Below are 27,029 nucleotides of genomic sequence, written 5' to 3'. Positions count from 1 at the left end.
AGACATGCAGCCCTGTAAATCAGCCCTGTTCCACAGCACACACTTGGGACAGAACTGGGGCAGAGTTCAGAGAGAGACAGAGCAGGGAAGTGGAGAGGGAGCACCAAAAACTTCTCAGATCATGAGCACCTGATGAAATCCCTGAAAACTTGGCAAGACTGAGCAAGAAAGGAAAAGAATAGGCCTGGGGTGGCTGGTTCATTCAGTACCACAGGCAGGAGTGGGAGACTGGGAGACAGGGAGTCCTTGGGAGTGGTACAGTGCTGAGGCCAGGGGGAACTGGGGCTGAAGGTGGGAGAAATCCTGACTGCGTGTACTGGAAGCACCGGGAAAGCAGAGCCTCCCCCAACACTGCCATGTCTGGGCACAACCAGACTAAGCCCAGCCTGGAAGTTTGTACTAAACGTTTAAAAGGGCTCAAAACAGGGGTACAGAAAGGTCAAAGCCACATCTCCCGGGGAGGCTGTAAAGCACTGTCCCCCCAGCATCCCCCCTTTCTCAGCTGCTTGAAATGCTTGACAGAGTGGAGGCCCAGTCCTCAGGAATCCATCCTGACACTGCTCAGCTCCGTGAGCTGGAGGAGCCTATCCAAAAGGAAAATCTCACTGGAGGCAACAGCAGCTGGAGACTAACAACACAAAATAGATCAGGGCTCGGGGTGTGGGCTGCTCCCCGTCTGGAAATGCCCACAATTGGTCCATGGAGGCTCCTACAGCCATGGGAGTGACCTAAGGAGCAGCTCCCTGCCTGCCCTGAGCCTCCAGGAGCCAGGGCTGGGCAAGCAGGGATGCAGAAGGAGCAGGAGGTGCCAGCCAGGGCTCGGGTCAGCCCCCATGCCAGGGCAGCAGGTTACATGGGGTAGTTGAGAACGACATCTTGCTTGGCCAGTTCCAGCAACATGGGGTCGTCGAAGAACTTGCTGATGCTCACGTCCTCACTCAGGCCCTGCAGGTAACACAAAGCCAGGGTTATTCCCCATAAAGCCACTGCCCAGAGAGCCCACTGAAGAGACCTTGTGTCCCACAGCAAGATAAATCTTCAGGCTCCAAAAAAAGCACGAGGTGCTTCTCTGCAGCTTGAAGGCATCTAACACTCCTCAGGAACCTGCAAATATGTGGTTTCTACTGCTGAGCACATCTACCAGCTCACTGCACCCCACAGGAGGGCTTGATTCTCTCTGCTCCTCTGTATCCCCTCAGCCCAGCTCACTAAAGCAGCACAGAAACCAGTTCTGCTGTTTCTGCTGGACAAGGGAGCTACACCAGGCCACTGAAGGCTCAGAGGGGCTGGGAAGGGAGCAGGGCTCAGCAGAGCCCACAGGATCCTGTTTTGGACTGGAGTCACTGATGGGACTGACAGGCTCTGACGGGCAGCTCGGGGGAGGTCCTGGGGCACAAAGGCCATCAGACCACGCTGGGAACACAGAGGGGATGTGGCACAGCCAAGGGACAACACTGCAACTGCTCAGCTGCTGGGACAGAGGCACACCACAGGGATTTGTCCCAGACACACCTTCCTGCGCCTGGTCTTGATCATGAACTCCCTGGCCAGGTGTGGGGCTGGCTGCGGCTCCAGCGGCCGGATGACGATGCTCTTGTCCAAGGGGTCACCAGGCACAATCTGAAACACAGGGCCAGGGTGTGAGCGTGATGCTGGGGCTGGTTCAACCTCCTGGAGACACCAGCTGCAACAGGAACCACCCCTGGGCCCCACAGACACCACAACAGCCCATCTGCTCTGCTGGCACACAAACTCATGTCACTGCTGCTGATCATGCCTGTGAGAAGTCAGTAATGCAGTGATGAAAACTCAAGCCAAGGACATATCCCAGGGACACGTCCCTTCCCCAGGGAGTACTGCAAGACACCATAACACCTCCTAACAGAACAATCCACGCCAGTCCTGGTCAGCACAACACCCCTGGTCAGCACAACCAGGCATGCTTATTGTTTCAGAGCTGAGCCTTGGCCTTTGACACATCAACCTTCAGGCCAGGGCTCAGACTGCAGCAGCTGTACCCCAAACCACTGTGCACCTCACAGCTGTGGCTCCCACAGGACCTGATCTGCCCCAGACACACAAGTGGCCAGAGAACAGTATTTTGTCCCAGACTTTGCTTCCTACAGGTTTAAATCATCACCTCTGAGAGGCAAAGCTGAAGTGTGGCACAGATCAAACTTCCTATGGCAGATCAGTGAGTCTGAGCCTCACTCCAAGACTTCTGCTGCCCAAGCTACAGAGCATGAAGTGGACCCAAACAGGTTCCCTCCTCCCAAGGGGAATGTCCTCTCCCCAGGTACTGCAGGACCCTGACACTCAGCCAGCAGCAGCTCTCAGGACTTCCTCCATAGGACTGGGAGTGATGGGACTTGGAACAAAGCCCTGGCAGACTTGGAACAGCTGGTGCACAAAGCCTCCCCAAGATCCTCTGAGAATGCTCTCCAGAGCTTTCCTGCTCTGTTGGAGCTACGGCACTGAGAGCACCTACCTGGTGCCTGATCCTACCTGCCCCTCCTCCCCATCTCCCCAGGGCATGGACTCACCTGCCAGTGGTGGAAGACAGAGAGAGAGAAGGCTTGTCCCTGCGTGTGTGTCCTCAAGTCTGTCTCAAACCCAAAGGAATCAATGGCTGGGATGAAGGCTTTGATGGTGTAGAGGGGAGAGCCTGGGATCGGAGCATCCTGGGTCACGTGGCCTCTGCAAATGTGCCAAAGGATTAGCATTCCTAGGTGTCAGAATCATGGACTGGTCTGGGTGGGAAGGGACCTCAAACCCCACACAGTTCCACCCCCTCTACCATGGGCAGGGACACCTTCTACTATTCCAGCTTGCTCCAAGCCCTGTCAACCTGGCTTTGGACACTTTGAGAGGTGGGGCAGCCACAGCTGCTCTGAGTAACCTGTGACAGGGCCTCTCCACCCTCACAGCCAAGAACTTCTTCCCAATATCCCAAAATGGGAAGCCATTCCCCCTTGTCCTGGTGTGGCAGCAGCTCTGGCCACAGAGAGCAACACACAACTTTCCCAGGCATCTTCTGGGAAAGGCTGTGAGAAATCAGAGAAAAGAATGAGAAACAATTCTTATCTTATCTTGCTGCACCTGGTATTGTGAACACGTGGAATGTGTTATGGAGATAAGAAACCACCAAAGGGTGGTTTCTTAATTAGCCAATGATGATGGTGTTTTAAGGACCAATTAGGTCCACCTGTAGCAAACTAGGGTATAAAAAGCAATGGGTTTCTTAATAAAGAAAATGATCAGCCTTCTGTAACACATGGAGTAGTCTATGTCAACCATTACCCAGCCACAGACCTGTTGTGCTCACATCGGGGCACTCCAGGCCCTTTTCCAGCCCTCTTGGAGCTCCTTTAGGCATTAGAAGGGACTCTAGGGTTTCCCTGCAGTCTTATCTTCTCCATGTTGAATCACCCCAGATCTCCCAACCTGTTTTTACACTCCAGCCCCCTGAGCATCTTCCTGGCCTTGTCTGGAGCCACTGAAGGAGCTCCAAGTGCTTCCTGTGCTGGGGCCCCAGGGCTGAGCACAGTGCTTTGTACATTCTCCTCTCTGACACTCAGGAAGAACCAGGCACAACCCAAAGGCTGAGTGTGACCCTGAACTTCCCTCCCCATGCCGCTCGGGGCCAGGATCAGTCAGGAAGCTTCCAACTGTCACTTCACAGAGACTTCACCCTCTGCAGCAGTGCCAGGAACTCTCCAACAGCCCAGATCCCAGCACTGCTGCTCTGCAAGCCCCACTGCTGGCAGTGGGAGCAGCTCACCTGCGCCGGGCCAGCACTGTGTACACGGCAGACACGCAGTCAGCAGGAGCCTGGACCTCCACGAAGTAGTAGGGCTCCATCAGGCGAGGGGTGGCCTGTGAGGGGACAGGGACACGAGCCACTGAGCCTCTTGGAGCACCAGCACAGCTCAAGTTCTCTGGTCAAACTCAGCGTCTGATGAGATTGCAGGGTTCCTGCTGCCCCATGACTGCCCAAACCAACATCACAAACACTGAAAGGACCTTTTCCCCTCTGGGCATGAGTCACATGCCTCCCTCTCCACCATGCCCACCCTTCCCAGCAAGCCCAGCAGGAAGAAGAAGGGGAGAGTGAGCAATGCACACCAGACTGCAATGTAGGGCTGCAGGACTCGTGTGCCAGCCCACAAGGGCGCTGCAGACATTGATGGGTGAGTGAGTCAGTGTGCACCCACACCCCTGGGCACTCCGTGGGCATCAGCCCAGCACAGACAAGCCCTCACCATGAGGAAGGCAGAGTACACAACCCTGCGGGCCGTGGGGATGATCTGCCCTCCACCCCTGTGCAAGGGCTCCTGAGCAATCACCGCGTCCAGGATCTTGAACTTCACATTGCGGATCACTGCGGAGGGAGAGATGACAGCCAGTGACCCCGGGGGACGTTCTCTGCCAGCACCAACCACATCCCCAGATGCCCGAACACCCAAAGCTACCAGCAGTTCTCCTGAATCTAATTCCAGCAGGGAATGCATCACCACGTCATAACCCTGCATATCACAGAATCATGGAGTCATTTGGGTTGGAAGGAGCCTTAAAGCTGATCTAGTCCAGCTCCTTGCCATGGGCAGAGACACTTTCCACTAGACCAGGCTGCTCCAAGCCTGTTCAGCCTGGAACACCTGAATGCTTACAGATGGAAGAATTTAACCAATCTCATTGTCTCTATTTCCCCACAGGTCCCACTTACATTCATCACAAAGGGGCCCTTCCCTGGTCCCCCACTGGAAGCCCTGCACGATGCTGTCCTTCACTGAACCCAGCAGAGACTTGTCCACCTAGAGACAGACAGACAGACACCTTCAGAGACCACACTTCCTCACAGCCAGTAACACCCAGTGTTTAAAAGCCAGTTTCCAAAACAGCAGCAGTGCTCCCCTGTGCCCCCAGTGTCCACCCCTCCCTCTCACAGTTCAAGAGCATTAGCACTATATAATTTCTAGAGCACTATAAATTAAGAGCCCACATTTTGGTGATCCTGAAAGGCAAGGCCATTGGTTGCAAGTTTTGGCAAATTGAGGACACTGGCCCAAACAGCAACACCTGAAAAATAACAGGTGACCTGGTAACAAGTGTGGGATAATTCTGGGGAAAGAGCAGCAGGTCTGAGCTGTGGCAAACAATGAGCACCCCAAAGGAACCAGGGCCTTGCTGAAGTTCTGGCAGGAGTGGGCACCTCCTGGCACCACAGGACGAAGGTCTCACTGAAGAGGGGCCCCCACCCCTCACCTCTGAGGGCAGTGTGTCATCCACCAGGATGTTTGGGCCAGTGGCATCTGGCCCAAAGGCCCAGATGGAACGGGCAGCCAGCAAATCCCAGTCGTATTTGGTCTGGAAGAATTCACCCAGCTTCTTTCTGATAGAGAGAAAGGGAAGAAGCTTTAGGAAACAGGAATCTGACCTGTACTCACCATGTATTTACAACCCTGTTCTCTTCAGGCACAAAACAGTCTCAGCCAGAGATGCTCACAGACTGGCTGGCAGGAAAACCAAACCAGGATCCCTGCCCAGAGGCTGCTGCCTGATACATCCTGCAGATTCCAGCATCCCCTTCTTCCCCAGGTATTTACTTCCACCTGGACTCCTGCTCTCCCAGATCACTCCTACCTGTTCCATGTTATCTGCACCACTTCATTCTCAATGTCCTCTGCCAGGCCCTTCTCCAGGGGCTCAGCAATCATCGTGATCTTGTTCCTGAGGAGAGACAGCCACCATCAGCCACAGTGATGGAAACGGGACTAACTGGGAAGACCACAGGGACTGGAGGGGCTGGGATGTGTCCAGAGAAGGGAATGGAGCTGGGAAGGGTCTGGAGCACCAGGAGCATCTGAGGAGGTGGGGGAATCAGCCTTGAGAAAAGGAGGCTCAGGGGCACCTTGTGGCTCCCCACAACTCCCTGACAGAAGGGGGCAGCCAGGGGCGGGGGTCAGACTCTCAGACTCTGCTCCCATGGAATGAAGGACAGGATGAGAGGAAGAAGCCTCAAGTTGAGCCAGAGGAGGTTTAGGTGAGATATTAGGGAAAATGTCTACACAGCAAAGGTTGTAAAGGCCTGGCACAGTAGCCAAGGGCAGTGGTGGAGTCATCATCCCTGGAACCATTGAAAAAACATGTGAATGTGGCACCTGTAGATATGGTTTAGTGGTGAACATGAGGTTGGTGCTGGGTTGACAAATGGACTTTAGGGTCTTTTCCAACCTTACTAACACCACAATTCTGTGATTCTCTGCCTGCACCCAGCTTGGATGCAGTTGGGTTGATGAAGCCACCTGCATCCACTGCTGTTCCCATGTCCCTGTGAACACAGCCCAAGTGCTCAGCCACTGCTCCCCAAAGCCTGCTCAGCCCCAGAAGGAGACAGCTGAGGGACAGTGTGGCTCCAGCTCTCCTGTCCTATGTCCAGCCCCTGTCCAGGGCTGCAGGAGGGAGCCCATGGGGTGGGCAAGGTGCCTCTGGGAGCTGCATCTCACATATCAGATGCTGCCTCAGAGAACCCCCCCAACACCTGAAACCTGCCCCCAGCACATGTGCCCAGAAGGTCAAAGCCTGACCTAAGACTGGGAACAACCTTGTCTGGTGGAAGTTGTCCCTGTCCACAGGAGGGCTTGGAACTGGACGGTTTTTAAGGCTGCTTCCAATCCAAACCATCCTGTGATTCTGTGAACACTGGAACCTCTCTGTTCCCAGAAATAAGGCTGCCAACCATGGCGAGATTGTCTCAGAGTAAAGGAAGGCAAAACCACAGGGGAACACAGGAGAGTCAATTTAGCAGATCATGATTTCTCTGAAAATTCAGGTATGAGAACATCCTGTGCACACAGATCTCCCCCATGTTACCTCCCAGGCCTCCCTCCTCCAATCACATGCACTGTGAGGTACTGGAGGAGGGAGATGAGAGCAGCTGCAAGGCTCCAGGGCATCACTGGGAAGAACAAATCCAAGATTACATATGGATAAGAGAAGACATAGCTCTTGCTCATGAAACTGCTGGGGGAGTTATTGAAGGCAGCACTGGGCTCTTTGGCACCTGCTCCAGGATCCCAGAACACCTCTCAGAGCTGCTGAGAAGGTGTGACACTTAGGGAAAAAGGAAGATGTGGATCTGCCTTTATTCCCTCCATTCTCAGAGCTCCTACACAGCACAGGAACATCCCTGGGACTCTGGTGTGTTCCTGAGGAGTTCAGGTCAATGGGACATTGCTCACTCAGGCATGTGCCACTTGGTGGACAACAGCCAGCGGGAACAGCCCCCTTGGAGGGATGGACCCTCCCTCTGTCCCCTCCCATCCCAGCTCACCCAGGGCCCTTACTTCTTGTTGGGTGTCTCAGCAAAGCACTTCAGGGAGGATGTTTCCACCACTGTCTCACAGAACGTCACCACTGGATCAGCCACCTAAAAGAACAAAAGGTTTGTAAGGTTTTCAGGGTTTGTTTTTTTTTTTTTTAAATACTGTTTGAAACCTCAGAACACCTAGAAGGAAAAACCGGTTCAACTGGCATTGTTTTAATCAGGGTTGTGTATGAAACACTGAGGCTTTCAAATTTAAAAACAGGAAAATTTAAATCCAATTCCAGATATGAAAAATCCTGCTCAATTTATTTATTTGATGCTAGCCAGGCAATGGCTGAAGCACAGGAAGGCTGGAATATGGAAAACTCCTCTCCAAGCCAATGTGCCACTCTCAGTCCCACTGGTGTGACAGTCAGGCTGTAAGAGGCCCTTACACACCCTAACAGCTTTTTTTAAAATTTATTTTACTTTTACAGGAACGTGACAAAATCCATGCTGTATGTTCAGATATCTTTTTCTCATCCTTCTGAGAGAGAGGACCAAAACCCTCTCCAGGGCTTCCAGGGGGAAAATCCCTCTCTCACTCCCTCACCTTGATGTCGATCTCGGAGTACATCTTCCGCAGGTCGTGCATGACACAGTCCAGGTACAGCTCTCCTGTTCCCAGGATCACGTGCTCCCCAGACTCTTCCACCTGGAAGAGAAACGAGGGATTCAGCTGGCAGCCCCCCTGCTCACAGCTCCTGCCTTCCAGGCTCCTACTCAAGCCTGAGGAAGGATCAGCCTTAAATACACTTGTTCAGAGTCAGAACACCCCAAGGAAAGCTCCCACAGCCTTTTCCAGGAGGAAGTGCTGCTGGGCTCTGCAGAAAGCTGCTTCCCTGGCACAGCAGGCTGTGTGTTTTTCTGCTGGATTTACACTTTTCTGCTATTTCTACATAATTTATGAAATCAACTGTAACAGCATGAAAAGACCCACAACAAATGTAATAACCTATAGTAAAAAACCTGATTATTTTGAAGATCAGCCCAGAGGCTGCCCCAGCACTGGCTGGAAACAGCCACGCACACACAGACTCACAGAACAGTTAAGGCTGGAAGGGACCTCTGGAAATCATCTAATCCAAGTGCTCCCAGCAGTACCTTAGTTGTAAGTGAGGGGTAGCTCTTGTTGACTTTGCGGAGACCATCCAACATTTTGGGGAGCTCTGAGGGGTTGACTGGCTCCACAGCTATTTTGATAACAGACGTGGTGTTGAACTTCAAGGGACGGAAGATCTGAGCCTGGAACCAGAGAGGACAAAGAGCTGAAACTGCATCCCTACATATCCTCAGGGTAATACACAGCATCTGAAGCTCTTCTCCTTCCCTCAGTGCCTCTTGTGCCCTGGCATCATGTCAGACAGGAATTCTTTAGCCTCACCATGGGAGCAGACAGGGATTTTTTAACTCCACTAGAGGAGCTTTTGGGCTGCACCCCATCTCCTTGCCTCCCTGGAAGGCTGAGCAGTGCCAGTCAGGCCCAGTACCTCCTCATTGCCCCGAGGCTCTGTCACAGTGGCTGTCTTCACGATGGGCTGGTCCACGCCCTCGATCAGCACCCAGTTGCCAGCAGGAACTCTGTTCACCTCAATGTGATACCTGAAAGGCAGGAAAGCATCACTGCAGCCTCAGATCTTCCAGCACCTTCCTCCTCCCTCTCTCTGGCAGCTCTCCCTCCCTCCCAGTCCCTCACCCAACTCCAGCTGACTCCTCTCCCAATAAGCACATTGCCAGAGCTTTCTGTACCTTGCAACTGAGATCCAGAGGCGTCCGACGGTGCAGATCTGGGAATCCTCCTCATCTTCCAGGGTGTAGTTCTCCCCAAGGACCTTCACAGGCTGCCCAGCATGGATGGTTCCACTGAGCACCCTGCCAAAGGCGTGGAACTGGACACCATCATCAGTGCTGTACATTTTGGTCGTGTGACACATCAAGGGACCCTTCCCGTGACACAGAGAAACAGAAATGAGCTTCTTCCAAACACAGTCAAGAAACAGACACAGACCTGGCAGGACTGGACTTTAATGATCCTTGTGGATCTCTTTCAACTCAGAATATTCTATGATTTGTGGATAAAAGGGATAAACGGGCTGGAATTTAGAAATAATTGTTTTGATTCATCAAGTCCTTCAGTTCCTGCCACTGGAAACCCTACATCTCCTTGCCCTGTATGGAAAACCCTGGAATGACTATGGTGGACTGTCTGGAGCTCCTGTCCTTACTCCTGTAGAGCACCAAATGGTGGCTGGAACATAGCCATGAGGAAAAATGTCACCTGCTGGTCTGCAAACCTGCTCAGGGTAGAGCACCTGAGCCCCTCAAGATCACAGCTTCCAGTGCCACAAGGTCACTCCATACTGGTGATGTGGTAACAGTCACCACTGTGGAGTTTTATGTGGATAATCACAACTCATTAAAATAATTTTCTCTGCAGACATCAGAGCAAAAGTCACAGGCAAATTTCTCACTCAGCTGCCAGCGTTGGTGGCTCCAGACAACTCCAAATGACAGCTCAGTGCAAGCTGTTGGAGGAGGAAGGGTTTGCAGGGCTGGGAGAGGAAAGGTGCTGACTAACTTAACACAGGGTTATTTTTATCAGCACCATGCAGTTTTTTAGAGTTTGGAGAGAGAATCAAACTTCAAGGAAAAGGGACAAAAAGACTGCAAAAAGACACAAAACCACCCTGCAGCTCCCACATGCTCTGGAGCCCTGACCTAGTCCTGTTCTTCTCTGAACATTGTGAAACAATTCCCTCTCTCCAGGGCTGCCCTGGCAGGCAGCTGAAGCTCCTTGGAGTGAAGAGATTTGTTCCAGTGTTGGATGAGAGGTTGCAGAGTGCTGCAAGTCGAATCTGTGCAGATAGCTGGCTGGGAGGCAGCTGCCCTGGCAGGGCAGGGGGAGCAGAGCCTGTCAGCCTTGGTTCTGCACACTCAGAGCAAACACAGGAGTTTCCTTACATCAGGGTCGCACTCGCTCATGGCCTCCCCCAGGTCGGAGTCGACACCGCCGGTGTAGGTGTGCTCAATTTTTGTCTTGGCCCCCACTTTTGGGGAGGGAATGTGCTGCACACACATGTCCACAAAGCCTGCAACAGAACACTTGGTGAGGACAGGGTTAACCAGTGTAGAGGAAAGAAATGGACTCCATAAACACAAGGCAAAGCCACAGTGACTGCAGCGCCCACAGCAGCAGGGGAGAGGTGAGCAGTGTCTCAGGCTGTCCTGTGGGCAAGTGGTGTCATAGTTTAGATTTGGGAAATTGAGCAGATCTGTGCAAGTTAGCACTCCTTGGCCAAAATACAACCCTCACCTCTTGGTGTGAGGTACTGGGGATATAAGGAGGATTGTGGAGGGGAAGACAAACAGCTTGTACCTGTGAACTCCCCAAAGAACTTCTTGCAGACGAGCCGCAGCAGGGGCCGGATGTTCAGTTTTAATTCCTCTTTGGTCAGGTGGATGCCAAGTTCATCCAGAGTCCTGGGCAGGGTTGTGTCCACATCCCCCACCACCTGCAAAACAACAAGTCTCACTCTCAGGTTCACTGTGGGGGTCCCAGTCAGTAACTCCCCAGTGCAGTAACACACACCAGCCACCACCTGCAGGGCTCTGGACCTGCACTGTTTTATAGCTCACACAAGAGCCAGATGGGTCAAATCATAGAATTGTGGAATCATTAAGGCTGGAAAAGCTCTCTAAGATCATTCAGTCCAATAATTTCCCCAGCACTGCCAAGGCCACCACTAAATCATGTTAGTCCCCATGTGCATTTACACGGCTTTTAAATCCACCCAGGCATGGTGACTCCACCACTGCCCTGGGCAGCTGTGCCAGGACTGGACAACCCTCTGGGGGAAGAAATTTTTCCTAATCTCCAATCTAAACCTCCCCCTGCACAACCTGAGGCCATTTCCTCTTGTCCTGTCCCTGTTCCCTGGGAGCAAAGCCCAACCTTCCCCAGCTGCCCCATCCCATCAGGGAGTTGTAGAAAGCAAAAAGGTCCCCCCGAGCCTCCTTTTCTCCAGGCTGAGCCCCCCAACTCCTCCTCATCTGACTTGAGCTCCGAATCTTTGCTCCAAGTCCAAGCACTGTCACTTGGCTGCTATCAGAGCACACAAGGAAGAGCAAGGACTGTTCTATTCACTGCAAATACGGTGCTGCACTTGCAGGAAATAATGATTACTCTGCACCCCCAAGGCCACCCTGTGCAGATCCTGCTGGAAAATGGGACAGGACCAGACCCACCAGCCAGCACCCAGTGCCCAGCTCCAGCTGCTCCTGCCTGGAGCTGTGGGAGGGAGAATGACCCAGCACAGACCTGAGCCAAGATCTTGTACAGGGGCTCCAGAATGAACTCCACAAAGCTGCGCTGGGAACTGCTCGTCGGGGCCTTCTTGGTGAACTTGCGGCTGTTGAAGACCAGAGAGGTGAGGAGCAAGACCTGCAGCCTGCCAGCAGCCCTGCACAGCCTCTGCTCCTCCCAGCTTCTCCTCTTCTCCCTCCCAATCCCCTGGGCAGCTGGCAGGGACACATGGGTCACACTTTCTCCAAATGAAGGCCAAGCTCCTGCTTGCGGGATTCAGGAGGGCCACATGGATTCACACTAGCCAGGAGGCCTGACTCAACCCTTCCCAGATACCACTCCACCACAGGATCACAGGGTCAGGAGTGACCTTGGGTGGTCATCTAGTCCACATTTTACAGGGAAAGGAGGGCAAACCCAGGAATAAAGCAACATTAAAACATTTAAAGAGTTCTTACGTCTTCGGGTTGAAGTAGATGTCGCCCCAAAGCCGCTTTGCAAACTCCTGGTAATTGATGTCTCCTAAAGGAAAAAGCATATCAAAAAGCCTCTCAGATGTCACTGCTTTTTTCTTAGCTTAGAAATCTTTATATTTTGGCTTTTAAAAGAAGCCTGAGGATTCAATTTAATGAACTGATGCTGATGAGTGAATGCCTCATCCCAATTCTGAGTAAAAGATTAAGCACTGTCCTGGGGAGATCAGGCAGAGATGAGCACAAAGAGTCCACTGGGGATGTCCCCAGCAGCCCAGGAACACTGCAGTTCACAGACTGACTTCCCAGGAACACTCCAACTCTCTGCTACCCACGGGGTCAGAGCTGAGGAGTGCTGCAGGAGCACAACCTCATCTGCTGCACTTCCAAACAAGAACGTTGTGACTGCTGCTGCAGTGCCAAGGTGCTGGGATGGCCTCCACCTGCCAGCCCTGCAGGCTCAGCAGCAGCATTTTCTGCCCTGCTGAACATCTCCAGCTTCCCTTCTCTTTCTCAGGGAGCATACAGACAAACACCCTGCCGAAGGTCCAGCAGAGCTGGCTGTCACGGTGAATTTACAAATACCAAGACAGAATGAGAACCTACAGCAGGTTCCAAACAAGCTTTTGCTGTGAGCAGCAAGGAATTGCCTGGTGGCTGCAGTTTGGACACTGATGCTGCTCTAACTCTTAGCTGACATGTGGTGGCTGCACATACAATTCCTGGTGACCACAATCCACTATTCCCAATTCCAAGCACCCATTCAGCTCCTGCCTTCCCCACCCGGTTGGCATCTCCTCCCAACTGTGCTGTCCTCAGCTCCCCAGGGAGGGGTCTCACCCCAGCAGGCTCTGAGTTAATGCTGTGACACTCAGGGAGCTCATTTATTGCTCCAAACTCTCAGGACACGTGACAGTCCTGACACCATCAGTCCCTGACCTCTACAACTTCATCCTCCCTCAGGCCAAGTTCTATGCAAGAGCTGGCCCAGCTGCTTTACAACCTCCTTCTTCCCCTGCTCTCAGCTCCTACAAATCCCCAAATTCCCCAGTGGGGGACTTCAAAACCTGGGCTGTGCAGCTGCTAATGCCAGCACGGAGCCCGCTGCTACACGCGGCAGATTGCCTTGAGTGGGCACCTGGGGAGCAGAAAATTAAATCCAGGCCAGAAAAAGAGAGTTTCTTAAAAAAGAAAGAGGGCAAGAGTGCAAAACCTTGTGGGCAAAGCTTGTGCCCAGCTGCAGCTGAGTCTTGGACTTTTGGGAAAAGGCAGGAAGAGCTTAACTGCTTTGCTCCTGAGCTGCTGACAGGGAGGCAAAGCACAACACACATACACCTGCCTTCAACTGCTTGTTATTTCTGCTTAGGGTATGAAAAAAGTCTTGGCTTCTGACTCAGGAAACATTTATCAGGAGAAAATATCTTGCTAAAACTGTGTTTCTGCTTTTTAACCCCCGAGGCTCAGCTCTGCAGCACCACTCAACCCTCAGCAATTCCAGAACACAAACACTGGCCATGTGCAGGGGAAGCTGAATGGCTTAGAAAACCCCCACAAGAAAGGTTGGGAAATGAGATGTTGAAGTGCACCAGGTTTTTGGCTAATCCTCACCATATGTGTCTGCATAAATCTTTGCAAAAGACCCCAGTGTGAAGCAGATGCTGTACTGAGAGCTGGAGAAGCACACGTTCCCCAGAAGGGGAGACAGCACGAGGTTCTCATCGGTGGAATACATGCTGAGAGGAGAAAAATAAAATCAAATCAATGTTATGAACCAAAGAAGACACTTCAGCCCACTTCCCACACCCTACAGCAGTGACAGGCATGGAGCCTGCATTGCCAAAAAGCAGCTTTAAACAGGTTGTAGCTTGCTTGCCATCAGAATCTCAGGGTCAGGAACATTTTCTGCCTATAAATTTCAAGCATTAATGCAAAGATTTAAAGATCCTAAAACTAAAAAGTTACCAGCACAAATGCTTAGGATTTTTTATCTGGGATAACTTTTCTTCCTCTAAAAAAACAGCCAAGTTGGTCAACCAAATAAGGGAAAAGATAATACAGGGATATAATTTAATCCAAACAGGTTTAATGAGCTCACAGCCATGCTAGGCAGGGTGAATTACCCTGCTCCCAGCTGCCTGATGCAAGCACACACTGAACAGAGACATGCCAGGGAACTTGTGTGCAAACACACACACACACTTGGAGGGCAGAATACTGTTAAGAAGTCCCTGGATGCAAAAGAACCCACAGAAATGATGCATAGCTGCTAAGATGTCCCTCCCTCTCCTGGGCAGGGCTGACAAGGAGATTGGACTGTGTCAGTACCATAACTGTTCAGGAGTTGAGACAGCAAATCCTCTTTCAGTTTTGTAGCAAGTATTTAGGAGCTTTGAGACATCTCAACCTTGAATTTGGGATACAACCTGGATAATTTCAGTGTATTTGATACATTTGGGAGCACAAACTCCCTGTTGTGGTCATATGTCCATTTTCTCTACTTTTTAATAGAGGGAAAATGAAATGGGGTGGGGGAAATGAAATCCCCTGGAGTTTGCCAGGAAGAGCCAGTCCTGCTTAATTCAATGTATCACCTGAGATGAACTCCCAGTGGTTCTTCCTGGCCCATTTTCTATGACTCAAAACATCAAGAGACAAACTGGTGAGTTTTCAGGCACGTGCAGGGCTCACAGAGAGCCATGGGACAGGGACAGCAGCACTAACTAACCCAAGCAGCCTCACCTGATCAGACCATTAACTTCATCTACGATGTGTCTGAGTTTGTAATAAGCGTCTGTGGGGGGCAGTTTCAGCTCCAGGATGAGTCGGTCGATCTTGTTGATGCACACAGTCACTGCCAGCCTCTCCTGCACCGCGTGCTTGATCAGCCTCTCCGTGTTCAGCATCACCTGTGGGGAGCAGCGAGCTCAGAGCCCCAGGAAAGCCTCCCCAAAATGTTATCTGGGGCATGAGAGGTAACCAGTGACCCTTACTCTGCTGCCAGGCTGCAGAATGCCCGAGCTCAGCAACCAGCTAATCCTCCTGAAATTCACAAATAGGTGCTAACCCAACCAAATTCCCTGAATTCAACCCTGTGGACATCTCTGATATAAATAAACTGCTCAGTTTTAGGGGTCATGGGGATGGAGATGCACACAAGTCAGACAATCAGCCTACAGGCCACAGCATCACATCAGTCTGGACACAGCAGCCACAGGCTTGGCTGCCTGTTCAGATGGAAAACACCCTCACTTCCCAAACTGTCCTTCAAAAACCCTTCACCCCAGAAAGCTGAACCCATGCCAGGCCTTCATGCTAGGGCAGGAGCACAGACTCCAGAGGGAGGGAGGAAAGTCCCGGAGAAGGTGGCACTCACCCCCTCGGCCGCATCGATGAAGAGCACGACGCCATCCGAGATGCGAAGGCCGGCTGTCACCTCGTCAGAAAAATTCACATGACCTTCAAAACCACACAAAGCACAGTGAGAAGCACAGTGAGAAGCACAGCGAGCCCTGTGCATCAGCAGCACACAGGCTGGGAAGCTGTGGGGCTCTGCAGATTCCTCTGGTTGCTGGTACCCAGAGAGGCAGAACGGAGACGGTTCCTCCTCAGACCTGGGAGCAGCTGCCAGAGCTTCCCGTGGGGATTTAGCCTCAGCTCCAATGCTATTTTTTGAGAATGCACACAACTTGTTTAACAGGCACTTTTCCTCACATTTGTGACTGTTTTTTTCACAGCTCTGTGCAAGTACTTCGGGAAAAGGAGGAAGATTTCATCTCAAAGACAACAGATGCTTCTCCCCCCAGCCTCCTCCTGCGCTCTAACCTCCCTCACCCTGAGCTGTAGCTCAGCAGATGTGTCCCAAGACCCTCTTCCCTAAAGTTTCTTACAAGTTGATCTGTGATTGTTCCCGCTGCACAAGCCTGTCAAGGGCCTGAGGAATTTGCCGAGTCTCACTGTGAGACAACAGCATTTGAGCAAAGCAGAGTCCCCCTGTACATGGCAATAAATACCTGGAAAGAAAATTCTACCTGTGCTGCTTGAGTGAAACACCTCTTCAGCCTCACCAGCCCCCAATTAGGGCAGCTAATCACAGACATGAGCCTGACTTGTCCCTGCCCACGGCAGGGGGTTGGAACTAAATAGACTTTAAGGTCCCTTCACCCCAAACCATCCCTGGGTGATTATGGGTCACTACTGCTGGAAGTGACTTCACAGGAATGAACTCAGCTAAGGGCTCAGGACTAGGCTGGAGTCAGCTGTAAAATGTACAAAACACAGCTAAGTGCTTCCCACAGCAGGATTTTCAGCAATGCACAATCACCTGGAGTGTCAATGATGTTGAAGAGGAAAGACTTTCCTTTGGTGTCTGGCAGGACAATCGTCACTGGGGTGCTCTTGATCCCCACACCCCTCTGAAACACAGGAAATCAGAATTACAGTAATTACAGTAAAAAAATAAACAAAAGGATCACCGTGTACAGAAACACAAGGATCACCACACACAGATGTAGAAGATGATCAGGGAAAAATCAGAAAGATGGATAGAAGTAAACATTCATCGTGGAAGAGAGTAATAACCTCAGATCACCAAAGCACCCAGCCCAGCTCTCCCATCTGCACTGGTCAGACTGGTGATCCACCACTGCACCCTCCACAGCTGATCTCAGCTGAGGAGGTACTACAGGCAACAGCTGAGACAGAATGTGGGTGTTTGTTTGTGCTTTCACCCTCTGCTGCCACCAAGTTACACCTCAAAGTACAAGATTTGATCACACAGAGTATAAAGTATAAACACTGAGAGGAGAGAAAAAAATGCTTCAAAAGATTGTTCTGGTCATGACACAAAATAACATTCCCACTCATGCCCAACCACATGGAGTCAGAGCAAAGGAAAACAAGCAGAAATGTATTTATTTGGAAATAATTTTTTCCTCATCTACCACTGCTACAAATCATTTAGACCTTTTTCTCTCAAAGAAAGTAACAATTAACCCCAGAGTGGAGTCTGCTGTAGATTTAACATTACACAAGTTACAAAATCATACATGGAGATAAGGGAAGGAAGTTGGATCAGGAATCTTCCTGAGGCAAACAAGAGGAGCAGATTGTTTTATTGATAAAGAAAATAACCAAAATGTGAAAGGCACAGAAAGGCATTAAAATGGACCAGGAAACTGCCTACAACAACTCTGAGTGAAGCATGAGACAACAGGATAAAATCACTAGAAGACCACTCACCTCCTGCTCTGTGAACAATATATCAGTGTAGCAGAGCTGCAAAGGGCAAAACAAAAATCAGAGAGTCTCACATTTTGGTACCAGATACTCAGTTAGGAGCAGGACACAATAACTCTGACACATCACTAAGGTGACAAGTAAGGGACAAAAGCAGAATTAGGACTGAGCTCTGGCTTCCCAATCCTACATTCCAGTCACTGAAGCACCTTGTCCCCATGCAGAGCCCCCCTCCCCTGGGGTGTAAAAGCCCCCCCGTTGCCAGGGCAGCTCACTCACATCCTGATCGTCGCGCTTCCGGATTTCCGGGTGCGTCTGCTCTATCAGGCAGTCAACAAAGCACGTCTGCAAGAGAGCAGAGACAGGAGACACCTCTCCTCAGACAGACACAAACACAACCCCATCCCTCCAGCAGCAGCACAGAGCACGCTGAGCAGGTTATTGTAAAACCTACAAATTCAACCTACAAAAATATCTACAAATTTCACAGGGAAACCTAGTGCCAGGACAAGGGGGAATGGCCTTAGGCTGCAGGAGGGCAGGGTTAGGTGGGATAGTGGGAAGAAATTCCTCCCTGTGAGGGTGGCAAGGCCCTGGCACAGGGTGCCCAGAGCAGCTGTGGGTGTCCCTGGAGCCCTGGAAGTGCCCAAGGTCAGGCTGGACGGGGCTGGGAGCAGCTTGGGACAGCGGAAGGTGTCCCTGCCATGGCAGGGGTGGCAGTGGATGGGCTTTAAGGTCCCTTTTAACCCAATCCACCCTTGAGTTCTATAAATACGTGCATGAGCAGGAGGAGCAGAAGGTACTGCTGCAGAGAACCAGGGGCCAGGAGGGCTGGCAAAGCAGCAGGTCACCTCACTATCCCTGCATTTTGGACATTCACAGTACCTTGCCATGGTGCAGGTGCCCACACAGAGTCACATTCCGGATCAGCTCCGAGTTGTCCATCAGATCTGCCAGGAAACTGCAGGAACAAAACACAAAAGGCTGTTGGAGGCTTCTGCCGTGTCTAAGAAAAGAAGGTGCTGCTTTTCAGCTACACTTTCTATCCAAGGTGCCCCCTGAATCTTCGCCAAACTTTTATCCTGCCAGTGCCCTGCGGAGGAAGAATCCCACTTTCCAGATGGGGAGGACAAGAGAGTTGGAGTCCCAGACAGATGGCAGTGGGTGGGAGGATACGGAGCTGGTAAAGCTGCCAGCAATTGAATATTATTGAATATTTTTCTTCTCTTCTAGTCAGTACTTGAGCAAAAATCACGTCCATGTACTCAGATGATGAAGCACTTCCACTCAAACCATGGCAGGCAGTCAGGTAAATCGTGGTGCTGGATAACAAGCACCCCATGGAGCTTTGAAAGCAGCCAGGGGCTCCACAGACCATTAATTCTGATTTTCAAGCCTTAAAACAGTGACATTCCAGGGACTTAAGGAATTAAGTATTTTTCAAATCAGCAGCTGAGCTGGTAATGATGAGTTGGTCATTTCTGGATGGATGCTGGCCAAAAGATAATTGAGATCCTAAATTACTAACCCTAAAAAATAAAGGGAGGCTATAAAACATGCAGCCACTGCCAGAGGCCTGCAGAGGATAAGTGCTGTCAAATAATTTCCTTTTTAAACAGATTAAATTTTCACTGATGCAATAGACTTCTTAATGTAAAACGTTTTGATTAAGACCTAAAAAATACAGCAATCAATACTAACCCCGATTAAAACCTTCCTAATTGGTCTGAAAATAAGGTTAAATGGGAAATCAATACCAAGCTTGCAGGTTTCTGGCTACATCCCACAAGGAATTTCTCGTGGTCCATCCTAACCATTTATATCAGCAAATAGGAGAAAAATGAATTAATTACAAATGGAATGAGCAGAGCACACAAGGATCAGGGAAGTGGTGGATAATGCAGAGCCCAGGTCAGGGACTGAGCCAAAGCAAGGGCTGAGAAAAAACAGCCCCAGCAGCTCCTGGGCTCTGCTCCAGCTCTGCTGAACCCCCCAGGCACCGAGCACAGCCCCGGGCAGCTGAGGGACCCCTGAGTGAACAGCAGCTCCAGGAACTCCTGTCCCCTCTGGAAAACACTGCTGGGTACCAGGCAGAGGCACTGCTCAACACCAGGGAACTGCTGCTCAGCCACACCTGCTTCTGGGACCTGGAGAGGAGAATTCAAACTGGGAAAAGCCCTGACAGGCCATGAAGTGGTGAGTGGAGAGAGGAGCCCAAGGAGACCCCCACAGCTCCAGCTGCTCATCCCAAAGAGAGACAACACGCACACACACTGCATGTACAGGGCCATGGACCCTGCCCACCACAATGCACAGACCAACACTACATTTCTACCAGAAAAAGCCAAGGATGCTTTTTATTCCACAGAAAACTCCTTTGACATATGACATCTCCAATTTTAAATGCATTTGGAATTTTTTCCAAGTTTTCTCCCAGCCCTGGTGTCCAAGAAGCTGCTTTGGGCCACAAGCACAGCACAACTGCTGACTGACACAGCACTCTGCACTCAGCCAGCAGCACAAAAATTCCCAATGGAAACTGGAACAGATGGGACCTAATCTGACCTAATCTGAGAGTGGGATCAACCCAAAATGTCCCAGTATGATGTGTGCTACACACTGACTGTGTGGATATTTAACAGGTTGGGCAGAGCAGCTGTGGCTGCTCCATCCTGGAAGTATCCAAGGCCAAGGCTGGACATTGGAGCTTGGAGCAAGCTGGGATAGTGGAAGGTGTCCCTGCCCATGGCAGGGATGGGTTTTAAGGTCCCTTGCGACCCAAACCATTCCAAGAAGGTTTCCTGAGCCACAAGCTGTTGCTATGGAGCTTGATATTAGCCCCTTTTGTGTGCAACCCTACCCTGTGCTGCTGGTGGGGAGGGAAAATGTCTGTGAAACAGTTTGTCCTGCACTTCCTCTTGTTTTGGGTTCAGAACCTGGGAACTGGCTGCTCTCAGGTCAGTGGGACACCAAGCCAGAGCCCAGATGTGCCTCCCCAGCCCCACACTCACTCCATCTCGTAGACAGTGACCGGCAGCGTCTGCTCCATCAGGGAGAACTTCTTGGTTTTCACAGGTTTGATAATGGGCTCTGAAACAAGAGACACAACAACAGACTGTTCCCAGAGCCCCTGAACCAGGAATGGCCCCTGGAATGGGGACTTCAGCTGACAACCCCTCAATTTTGTGGCTGACAGATTCTCCCAGCTGTTTGTCAAGGCTGCAGGAGATGGCCACTGCAGGGCCCTTCCAGCTGAGCCATTCCGGTAAAGGAGATCACTTAACTGCATTTACTTCTCCCTTACACAGCTTTCCCATCTCTGCTGATTCCTGTTCTTCCAAGGTACCTTTGGGTTTGCAAAAACCACAAGTGCCCAAATCTGCACACAACAGGCAGAGCTCCTGAGGCTAGGAGGGGGCTCCAACGGGGCAGGAGAGAAGGGAAGATTATTTCCCTTTCCAAGGATCCATTAAGAGCCTTCTCCTCCCGCCACCTCCTCCCCACTCACCGGTGAGTGGCTGCGTGTCCTCCTCCTGCACAATGGTCTCCACCTCAGGCCCATAGACCTCCTCTGCCGTGGGGTAGTACTTCTTGTCCTCGTGCAGCACCACCTCCATCCCGGGGTGCTCCTCATCGTGCTCCCCCATGTCATCGTCATCGTCATCATCCTCCAGCTGCAACCAAAGCTCGCCCTGAGCGGCTGTGGGGCCCCCCAAGGGGACAGGCCTGGGGTCACCCCGAGCCAGGGACCCCAGTGCAGCCCCAGAGGTGCCCTGGGAGCAGCTCCTGGAGGAGCAGCATGGCTCTGCCCACAGCACAGGATCAGGAACAGCCCCTGGCCTTGCAGGGACACCAGCCCAGGCAGCGACCCCACACAGCACAAGAATCACACCCGGTAACACAACCCACCCCACAGGCCATGGGAAGGGGCTCCCCGCCCCTCTGCTCCCCCCGTGTCCGTGGGGTCTTGCTCTGCCTCTCCCCACCAGGATGCGGCTCCCCGCGGCAGCCTCGGCTCCCTCCCGCCGGACACGGACCCCGCCCGACACCAAACCAGCCGAGCACAGCCCGGCCCGGGAGCTCCCAGCAAGGACTCTGCATCTCCCTTTCTGCAGGAACAGCTTTTGTAATCCTTTAAACACCGGCACACTCCGACCCTCGGGCACTGAGCAGAGCCCAGAGTCACACGGGGCGGCAGCAGCCCGGGCCCGTCCCCGCTCCGGCTCCGGGCAGGACGAACCCCGCCGGCCCCGGGGCTCTTTGCCCCGCCTCACCTCGTCCAGGTCTTTGGCCTCTCGGCCCAGCTCGTCGTCGTCATCGTCCGAGTCCAGCTCGGGCCCGATGTAGTTCCCAAACTCGTCGTACAGGTCGGTGTCCATGCTGGGGGGCGGGAGAGGATCGGTGGGGGCGCAGGGACTGCGGGCCGTGACAGAACCGCCTCAGGGCACGGAGCCCCGGCCCTGTCCGCAGCCTCGGCCCGGTCCCGGTCCCGCTCTCCCTCACCCTCACCGGTCCCAGTCCCGGCCCCGGTCCCGCTCTCCCTCACCGGCCCCGGTCCCACTCCCGGTCCCGGTCCCAGTCCCGTTCCCGGTCCCGCTCTCCCTCACCGGTCCCAGTCCCGTTCCCGGTCCCGGTCCCGCTGTCCCTCACCGGCCCCGGCCCCGGCCCCGTTCCCGCTCTCCCTCACCGGCCCCGGTCCCAGTCCCGTTCCCGGTCCCATTCCCATTCCCAGTCCCGTTCCCGGTCCCGCTCTCCCTCACCTGCCCCGGCTCCGCTCCCGCCGCTGCTCTCGCCGGCGCCGCCGCTGCCGAAGGGCCCCGGGCCGCCCTCGCCGCCTGTCGCCACAGAGCGTTCCGCGCCCGTCGCCAGCGCCGCGCCCCTCCGAGGAGCGCCGGCTGAGTCCGGAGCGGGGTCGGGACCGGGTCGGGACCGGTTCCGGAGCATCCCGAGGGCCGCGGGGCGAGCGGGGCCGCGCGGGGCGGCGGGGCCGGTCCTGTCAGGCGCGGCCGGGGCAGCCCCGGGGACCTTGCGTGGCCCCGGCGCTCTGGCGGCGGGAGCGGCGCTGTCGCGATAGAGCGCGGCCGTGGGCTGAGGTGTTCGTCACCCGCGGCGCTGTCGCGATAGAGAGCGGCCCTGGGCTGAGGTGTTCGTCACCCGCGGGGCTGTCGCGATAGACCGCGGCCGTGGGCTGAGGTGTTCGTCACCCGCGGGGCTGTCGCGATAGAGAGCAGCCCTGGGCTGAGGTGTTCGTCACCCGCGGGGCTGTCGCGACACAGCAAGGGGCCCCGGGGCCGGCGGTGTGTCAGGGCCTGGGGAGTTTCGGGCAGGGGAGCGCTTCCCAGTGGCCATCCCCGTGCGCGGCCTTGGGGCTCACAAGGCAGGACTGTCGCGATAGGATCGGGGCTGTCGGGCCAGTCCCGGCAGCGCTGTTGTGACAGAAGTGTGTCCTCGAAGCCACCGCAGGCAGGGCTGTCCCTGTCCGCACGTCCCGCAGGTGCCTGCCCGCGGCCCGGGATGGAGCCGGGGATGGAGCCCGGGATGGATCCGGCCGGAGCGTTCCCGGCGCTGGAGCGGGAGCTGCGGGCGGCGCTGGCGGAGGACGAGCGGCGGCAGCGGGAGGGCGAGGCCAAGCTGCGGGCGCTCCGCCAGGGCGTCCCCGACTACGACCAGTTCAGGTCCGGGGCTCGGGGAGCGGCCCGGGAGGGGCCGGGAGCTCGGCTGGGCGCTCCCCCCGGGTCTGAGCTCAGCTCTGAGGGTCTGAGGCTGCCCCGAGGGACCCGAGGGCAGCGGCCCCGGGGTGCCCTGAACAGCCCCGGGGCAGAGCCCACCCGGCCGTGGTTGAGACTTGGCCCAGAGCTCCTCAGGTGGCCCCGTGTGGGCTGAGATCTGTCTCTGCTCCGTGCCTGACCCCTGTGGTGGCCCAGCTGTAGCCAGCAGTGGAGTGGCACTGTCCCCTCCCCAGGACAATGTCACCTTTTCCCGTTCCCAGCCCAGCCCCACAGCCCCAGGCTGTGCTGGCAGAGCAGGAGCAGAGGGTGACGTGTCCCCTGTGCCCTTCCCAGCCTGTCCCTGCTCCCTGGAGTGTCACTGCTGTGGCCGGGGCTTGTGAGCAGGCTGGGATGGCAGGGCGGCTCCACGGGGCAGTGTTAGGCACTCCCAGTGCCCCCCAAACTCCTGGGTTTCCCGTGGATCCCTCTGGGGGCTCCCTGTCCATCTCCATCCAGGATCCAAAGGTAGATCCAGGGCTTTGACCACACTTGGGAGGCATTCTGGGACCAGCTCAAATTCCATTCATGGATTCATGTCTGTCTCATTCCCCCCTGCCACCTGATCCCCGAGGAGCAGGAAAACACTTTCAAGTGGCTTCTCCCCAAGTATCTTGATGGGATTCCCCAGGGATTTTAAGGTGGTTTATCCTTGTATTAGTCAGGGCCCGCTCCTCCAGCCTGTCCAGCCCCTATAGGTGATCCACACAGCCCAAAGTCAGAAATTGGCTCAGGGGAGCAGCTTGAAGCCTCAAAGTGTTTTCTCTTGCCATGTGTCCCTCCTGTCTCTGTTCCCTTTAGGGAGATTGTGCTGGCTTCTCACCTGAAGCCTCTGGAGAAGGAGGACAGGCTGGGACAGAGGAGGAATGTGCTGTGGAATCCCTGTGCAGCCCCAGCCCAGGCAGCACCTGCCCACGCTGTGGAGATCCCACAGGTGAGGGAGAGGCTGCTGGGGCCTCATCCACAGCTGGGAATGACTCAGGAATCATCTGGGTGTTAATTGGAATGCAGGAGTTACTCAGGATTCACTCTGGGTGTGAGCCAACGCTCCAGCCCCTTGAATATCAGAATTTGGGTCAACATGGGGTCAGGCTGGGCCTCTTCAGGGAGAGTCTGCTCCATCCCTGTGGGAATGGAGGCCTGGCTGCACAGCCTGGCCCCAGAGCTCCCAGTGCCCCCGTGCTGGGACAGGAACAGTCCGTGGGAGCTGTCCCTGGCTGGGAGCTGCTCCCAGCAGCTGCAGCCTGACCCAGGGCCAGGCCTGCACCAGGATCCTCCCTGGGACAGCCTCTGGCTGCAGAGGTTCCTGAGCACAGGGAATTGCCCGTGGTTTAATGATCATGGAAAAGAACTGGCTTGGGTTAATCCTGCCCAAGCCTGATCAGCTCACTGGGTCCCTCAGCAGTGGGAAACAGGGACAGGACATTTTCTGTCCAAGCCATTTGTGATTGGAGTCACCTCCTGCCCCTGCTGTGGGCTCTGTCCATGCTGGAGTGTCCTGGTCACTGGATGTTTCCCATGATAAGGCAATTTCATGGATTGCCTTATAAACAATCTCGAGGATTGTTTATGATGCTGGGTTTCATTGACCTGTGTTTATTGTAAGATCTTTTGCAACTCTCCTGAGTAGTTCTGTGTTTGCTTGGACTGAGCAGTGATCTCCCCAAGCAAATCCTGCTCCTGGTTCCATCAGCACCAGGCTCAGATCTCCGGAGCTTCTCCACCTGTGCTCAGCCCCAGCTGGTGTCACTTTGCTTTGTTCCCTGGCTGTAGAAAAGCTGCACATTTCCCTCCTCCTCCAGCCTGTGTGTTGGTGACCCAGCAGGGCTGGGCTCAGCAGTTCATTGGAGCTGGTATAAAATGGGATTTCCTCTACCTGGGAATGCCACTTGGAGCTCAGCTCTTAGCCTCTGCTCTGGCAGACACCCACCAAAGCCAGGTGGTACCAGAAAGGGCATCTGGACATTTTCTGTGGTTTGCATCTCCCACCTTTGCTCTGCCACCCCCTGGTTTTTCCTCTGTGTGCTCAGAGTGTTTCCTGCCCTGATCTCTCTGAGATCCCTTCCCAGGCAGTGCTGCTGGATCCAGGCTGGGCAGAGTCTGACTCTGGCTGGGGCTGGGGCCACTCCACAGCCATCTGTGCTCACCCTGGGTGTCACACCTCATCCACACGTCCCTTTTCCCCTGGAGTTCCCTGGTTTCTCGGGGTTAAAGGCACCTGCCGTTTCCTTGTTTTCCCCTTTTCCCCCTCAGCAGCTCCTTGTGCTGCCAAAGCCCCTGGTAAAAACATCTCAGCTGTCCATCAAAGGGCTCAAAGTCTTCAGGTGGGAACAAAACAAAAGGACCTGAGTGTCTCCTTTCTCCTCCAGGAGCTGGATCAGCTGCCTGGCACTGCTGCAGAATTTCACCGAGATTGGCGCAGATGCTTGAAAAGTGGGACAGAGAAATACCAGTTCTTGCTGGAGCTCGGAGGGGAGGCCTTGGGCAGGATCTTCCAGGCTGATGTGGGCTTTGGCCTCCTGGGGGAATTCCTGACAGTGCTGGCAGAGAACATCCATCCTGGAGACAGAGCTGCCGTCCTTCAGGTCCTGCAGAGCCTGGCGGGCACCAAGCGCTTCGGGCTGAACGTGGCTCTCCTGAGCCAGGCGGAGAAGGAGAGCAGCCAGGATTTGTTCAGGAAGCTGCAGAGCAGGGATTGCCAGGCTGCTGGCCAGCCCAGCTGCCTGGCCAGCTGTGAGGCAGGGAGGGAAGCCTTTCCCCTGGAAACTGAGGAGGAGAGGACAGTAGTGGAGCTGATGAAGTGTTACCAGGTCAGCTGAGGGAGCAGGAGCACCAGGATTGAGCAGAAACAGGGTAAAAAAGGCTCAGAAAAAACTCAAAGCTTGACTTTGGCACCCCCCAGGGCACAAGTTCTGCACAATAAAGTTTAGCTCCCAGGCTGTGGTGCTGTGATCTCTGAGCAGGGTGTCCTCACAGATGGGTGTGGCAGAGTCTCTTGGATGAGGAGAAAACCAAGGGAAAGAAAACAGGGTGGTAGTTTTGAAGGAGAAATCCTTAAAACTCTTAAAACAGCCTCTTCACATAGTACTTGTTGTCTGAAGAACAATAATTGTGTTTCTCCTCTTGTGGTTACACTTCTGTTCTGCTTTTCTGGGTGATCTAGGGAAAACATTATAACCTCCTTTCTCATGAGAATGGGAAGAGTCAAGGCACTTCTTGAAGCTTCTGGTCTGAGGTCTGCATATGAAAAGGTAACAGTAAAATGAGGAGAGGACTGTGGTGAAAGATCTCCATCTGGCTTTAGTGGTATCACACACCCACTAGTGATAAAACCCAGATAGTTCCCTTCCTCTTCCCCCCCTGTCCACGTTTACTGAGGGGTTTTAGGAGATATAATCAATGACAGTAACAATTTCAGGTCCATTTCCCCCCCTAACCCAGTGCAGCAAATGGCAGAGTCACCCCAGCAGACTGGAACCACCTACTCCCACCTGCCCTGGAGAAACCACCAGGCACCTGATGGCAGGTCCAGGTTCATCCCCGAGGCCTGCTGTGGGAATCCTGGGCTTTGTGGCACCACTTGAGGGGACGTGTGTCCCTGCACTCTGCTATGGTGCCATTCCTCCTGCCTTTGCACACCTGACAACAGCTGAGCACTGGAGGTTTCAACAAAAGAAGATCCTGGAGTTCCCCAAGATGAGATGGAGCATTTTGATGTCAGAACAGCCCCAGCACAACGGGCACAGCTCTGGTGGGAACAGGCACACTGCTTGAGTGGTGCCAAAGCTCAGGGTGAGGGTGGCAAGGCTGGGAGCAGCCTGCTGCATCCCACCCCTTGGGAAAGGCAAAATCCCTGGGCTTTGGTTGGAAGACTTGGAGAAATTCAG

The 27,029-nt window shown here is 53.7% G+C and overlaps 2 protein-coding genes across 2 annotated transcripts; one reads left to right on the top strand and one right to left on the bottom strand.

Annotated features, from left to right (window-relative positions):
• Positions 1-387: 387 nt before the first annotated feature.
• Positions 388-22,223, bottom strand: EFTUD2 (elongation factor Tu GTP binding domain containing 2). Its single transcript, XM_021539890.2, has 28 exons — positions 22,138-22,223; positions 21,652-21,757; positions 20,886-21,051; positions 20,389-20,467; positions 18,263-18,338; positions 17,657-17,722; positions 17,381-17,416; positions 16,464-16,554; positions 15,516-15,598; positions 14,882-15,048; positions 13,751-13,875; positions 12,128-12,191; positions 11,685-11,775; positions 10,743-10,878; positions 10,328-10,455; positions 9,116-9,309; positions 8,857-8,968; positions 8,471-8,611; positions 7,920-8,021; positions 7,347-7,429; positions 5,644-5,730; positions 5,266-5,392; positions 4,727-4,814; positions 4,263-4,381; positions 3,782-3,876; positions 2,544-2,697; positions 1,513-1,620; positions 388-945 (listed from the first exon to the last, which is right to left on the bottom strand). Exons 2-28 carry the CDS (start codon positions 21,754-21,756, stop codon positions 850-852), a joined length of 2,919 nt encoding a protein of 972 aa, XP_021395565.1. The 5' UTR covers position 21,757; positions 22,138-22,223; the 3' UTR covers positions 388-849.
• Positions 22,224-22,719: 496 nt separating this feature from the next.
• DNAAF19 (dynein axonemal assembly factor 19) lies at positions 22,720-26,086 on the top strand. Its single transcript, XM_021539874.2, has 3 exons — positions 22,720-23,052; positions 23,944-24,076; positions 25,512-26,086. Exons 1-3 carry the CDS (start codon positions 22,892-22,894, stop codon positions 25,959-25,961), a joined length of 744 nt encoding a protein of 247 aa, XP_021395549.2. The 5' UTR covers positions 22,720-22,891; the 3' UTR covers positions 25,962-26,086.
• Positions 26,087-27,029: the final 943 nt, after the last annotated feature.

Source organism: Lonchura striata, chromosome 25, assembly GCF_046129695.1.
Source record: "Lonchura striata isolate bLonStr1 chromosome 25, bLonStr1.mat, whole genome shotgun sequence".
Taxonomy (NCBI): domain Eukaryota; kingdom Metazoa; phylum Chordata; class Aves; order Passeriformes; family Estrildidae; genus Lonchura; species Lonchura striata.
This window is presented reverse-complemented; position numbering and strand designations above follow the sequence as displayed.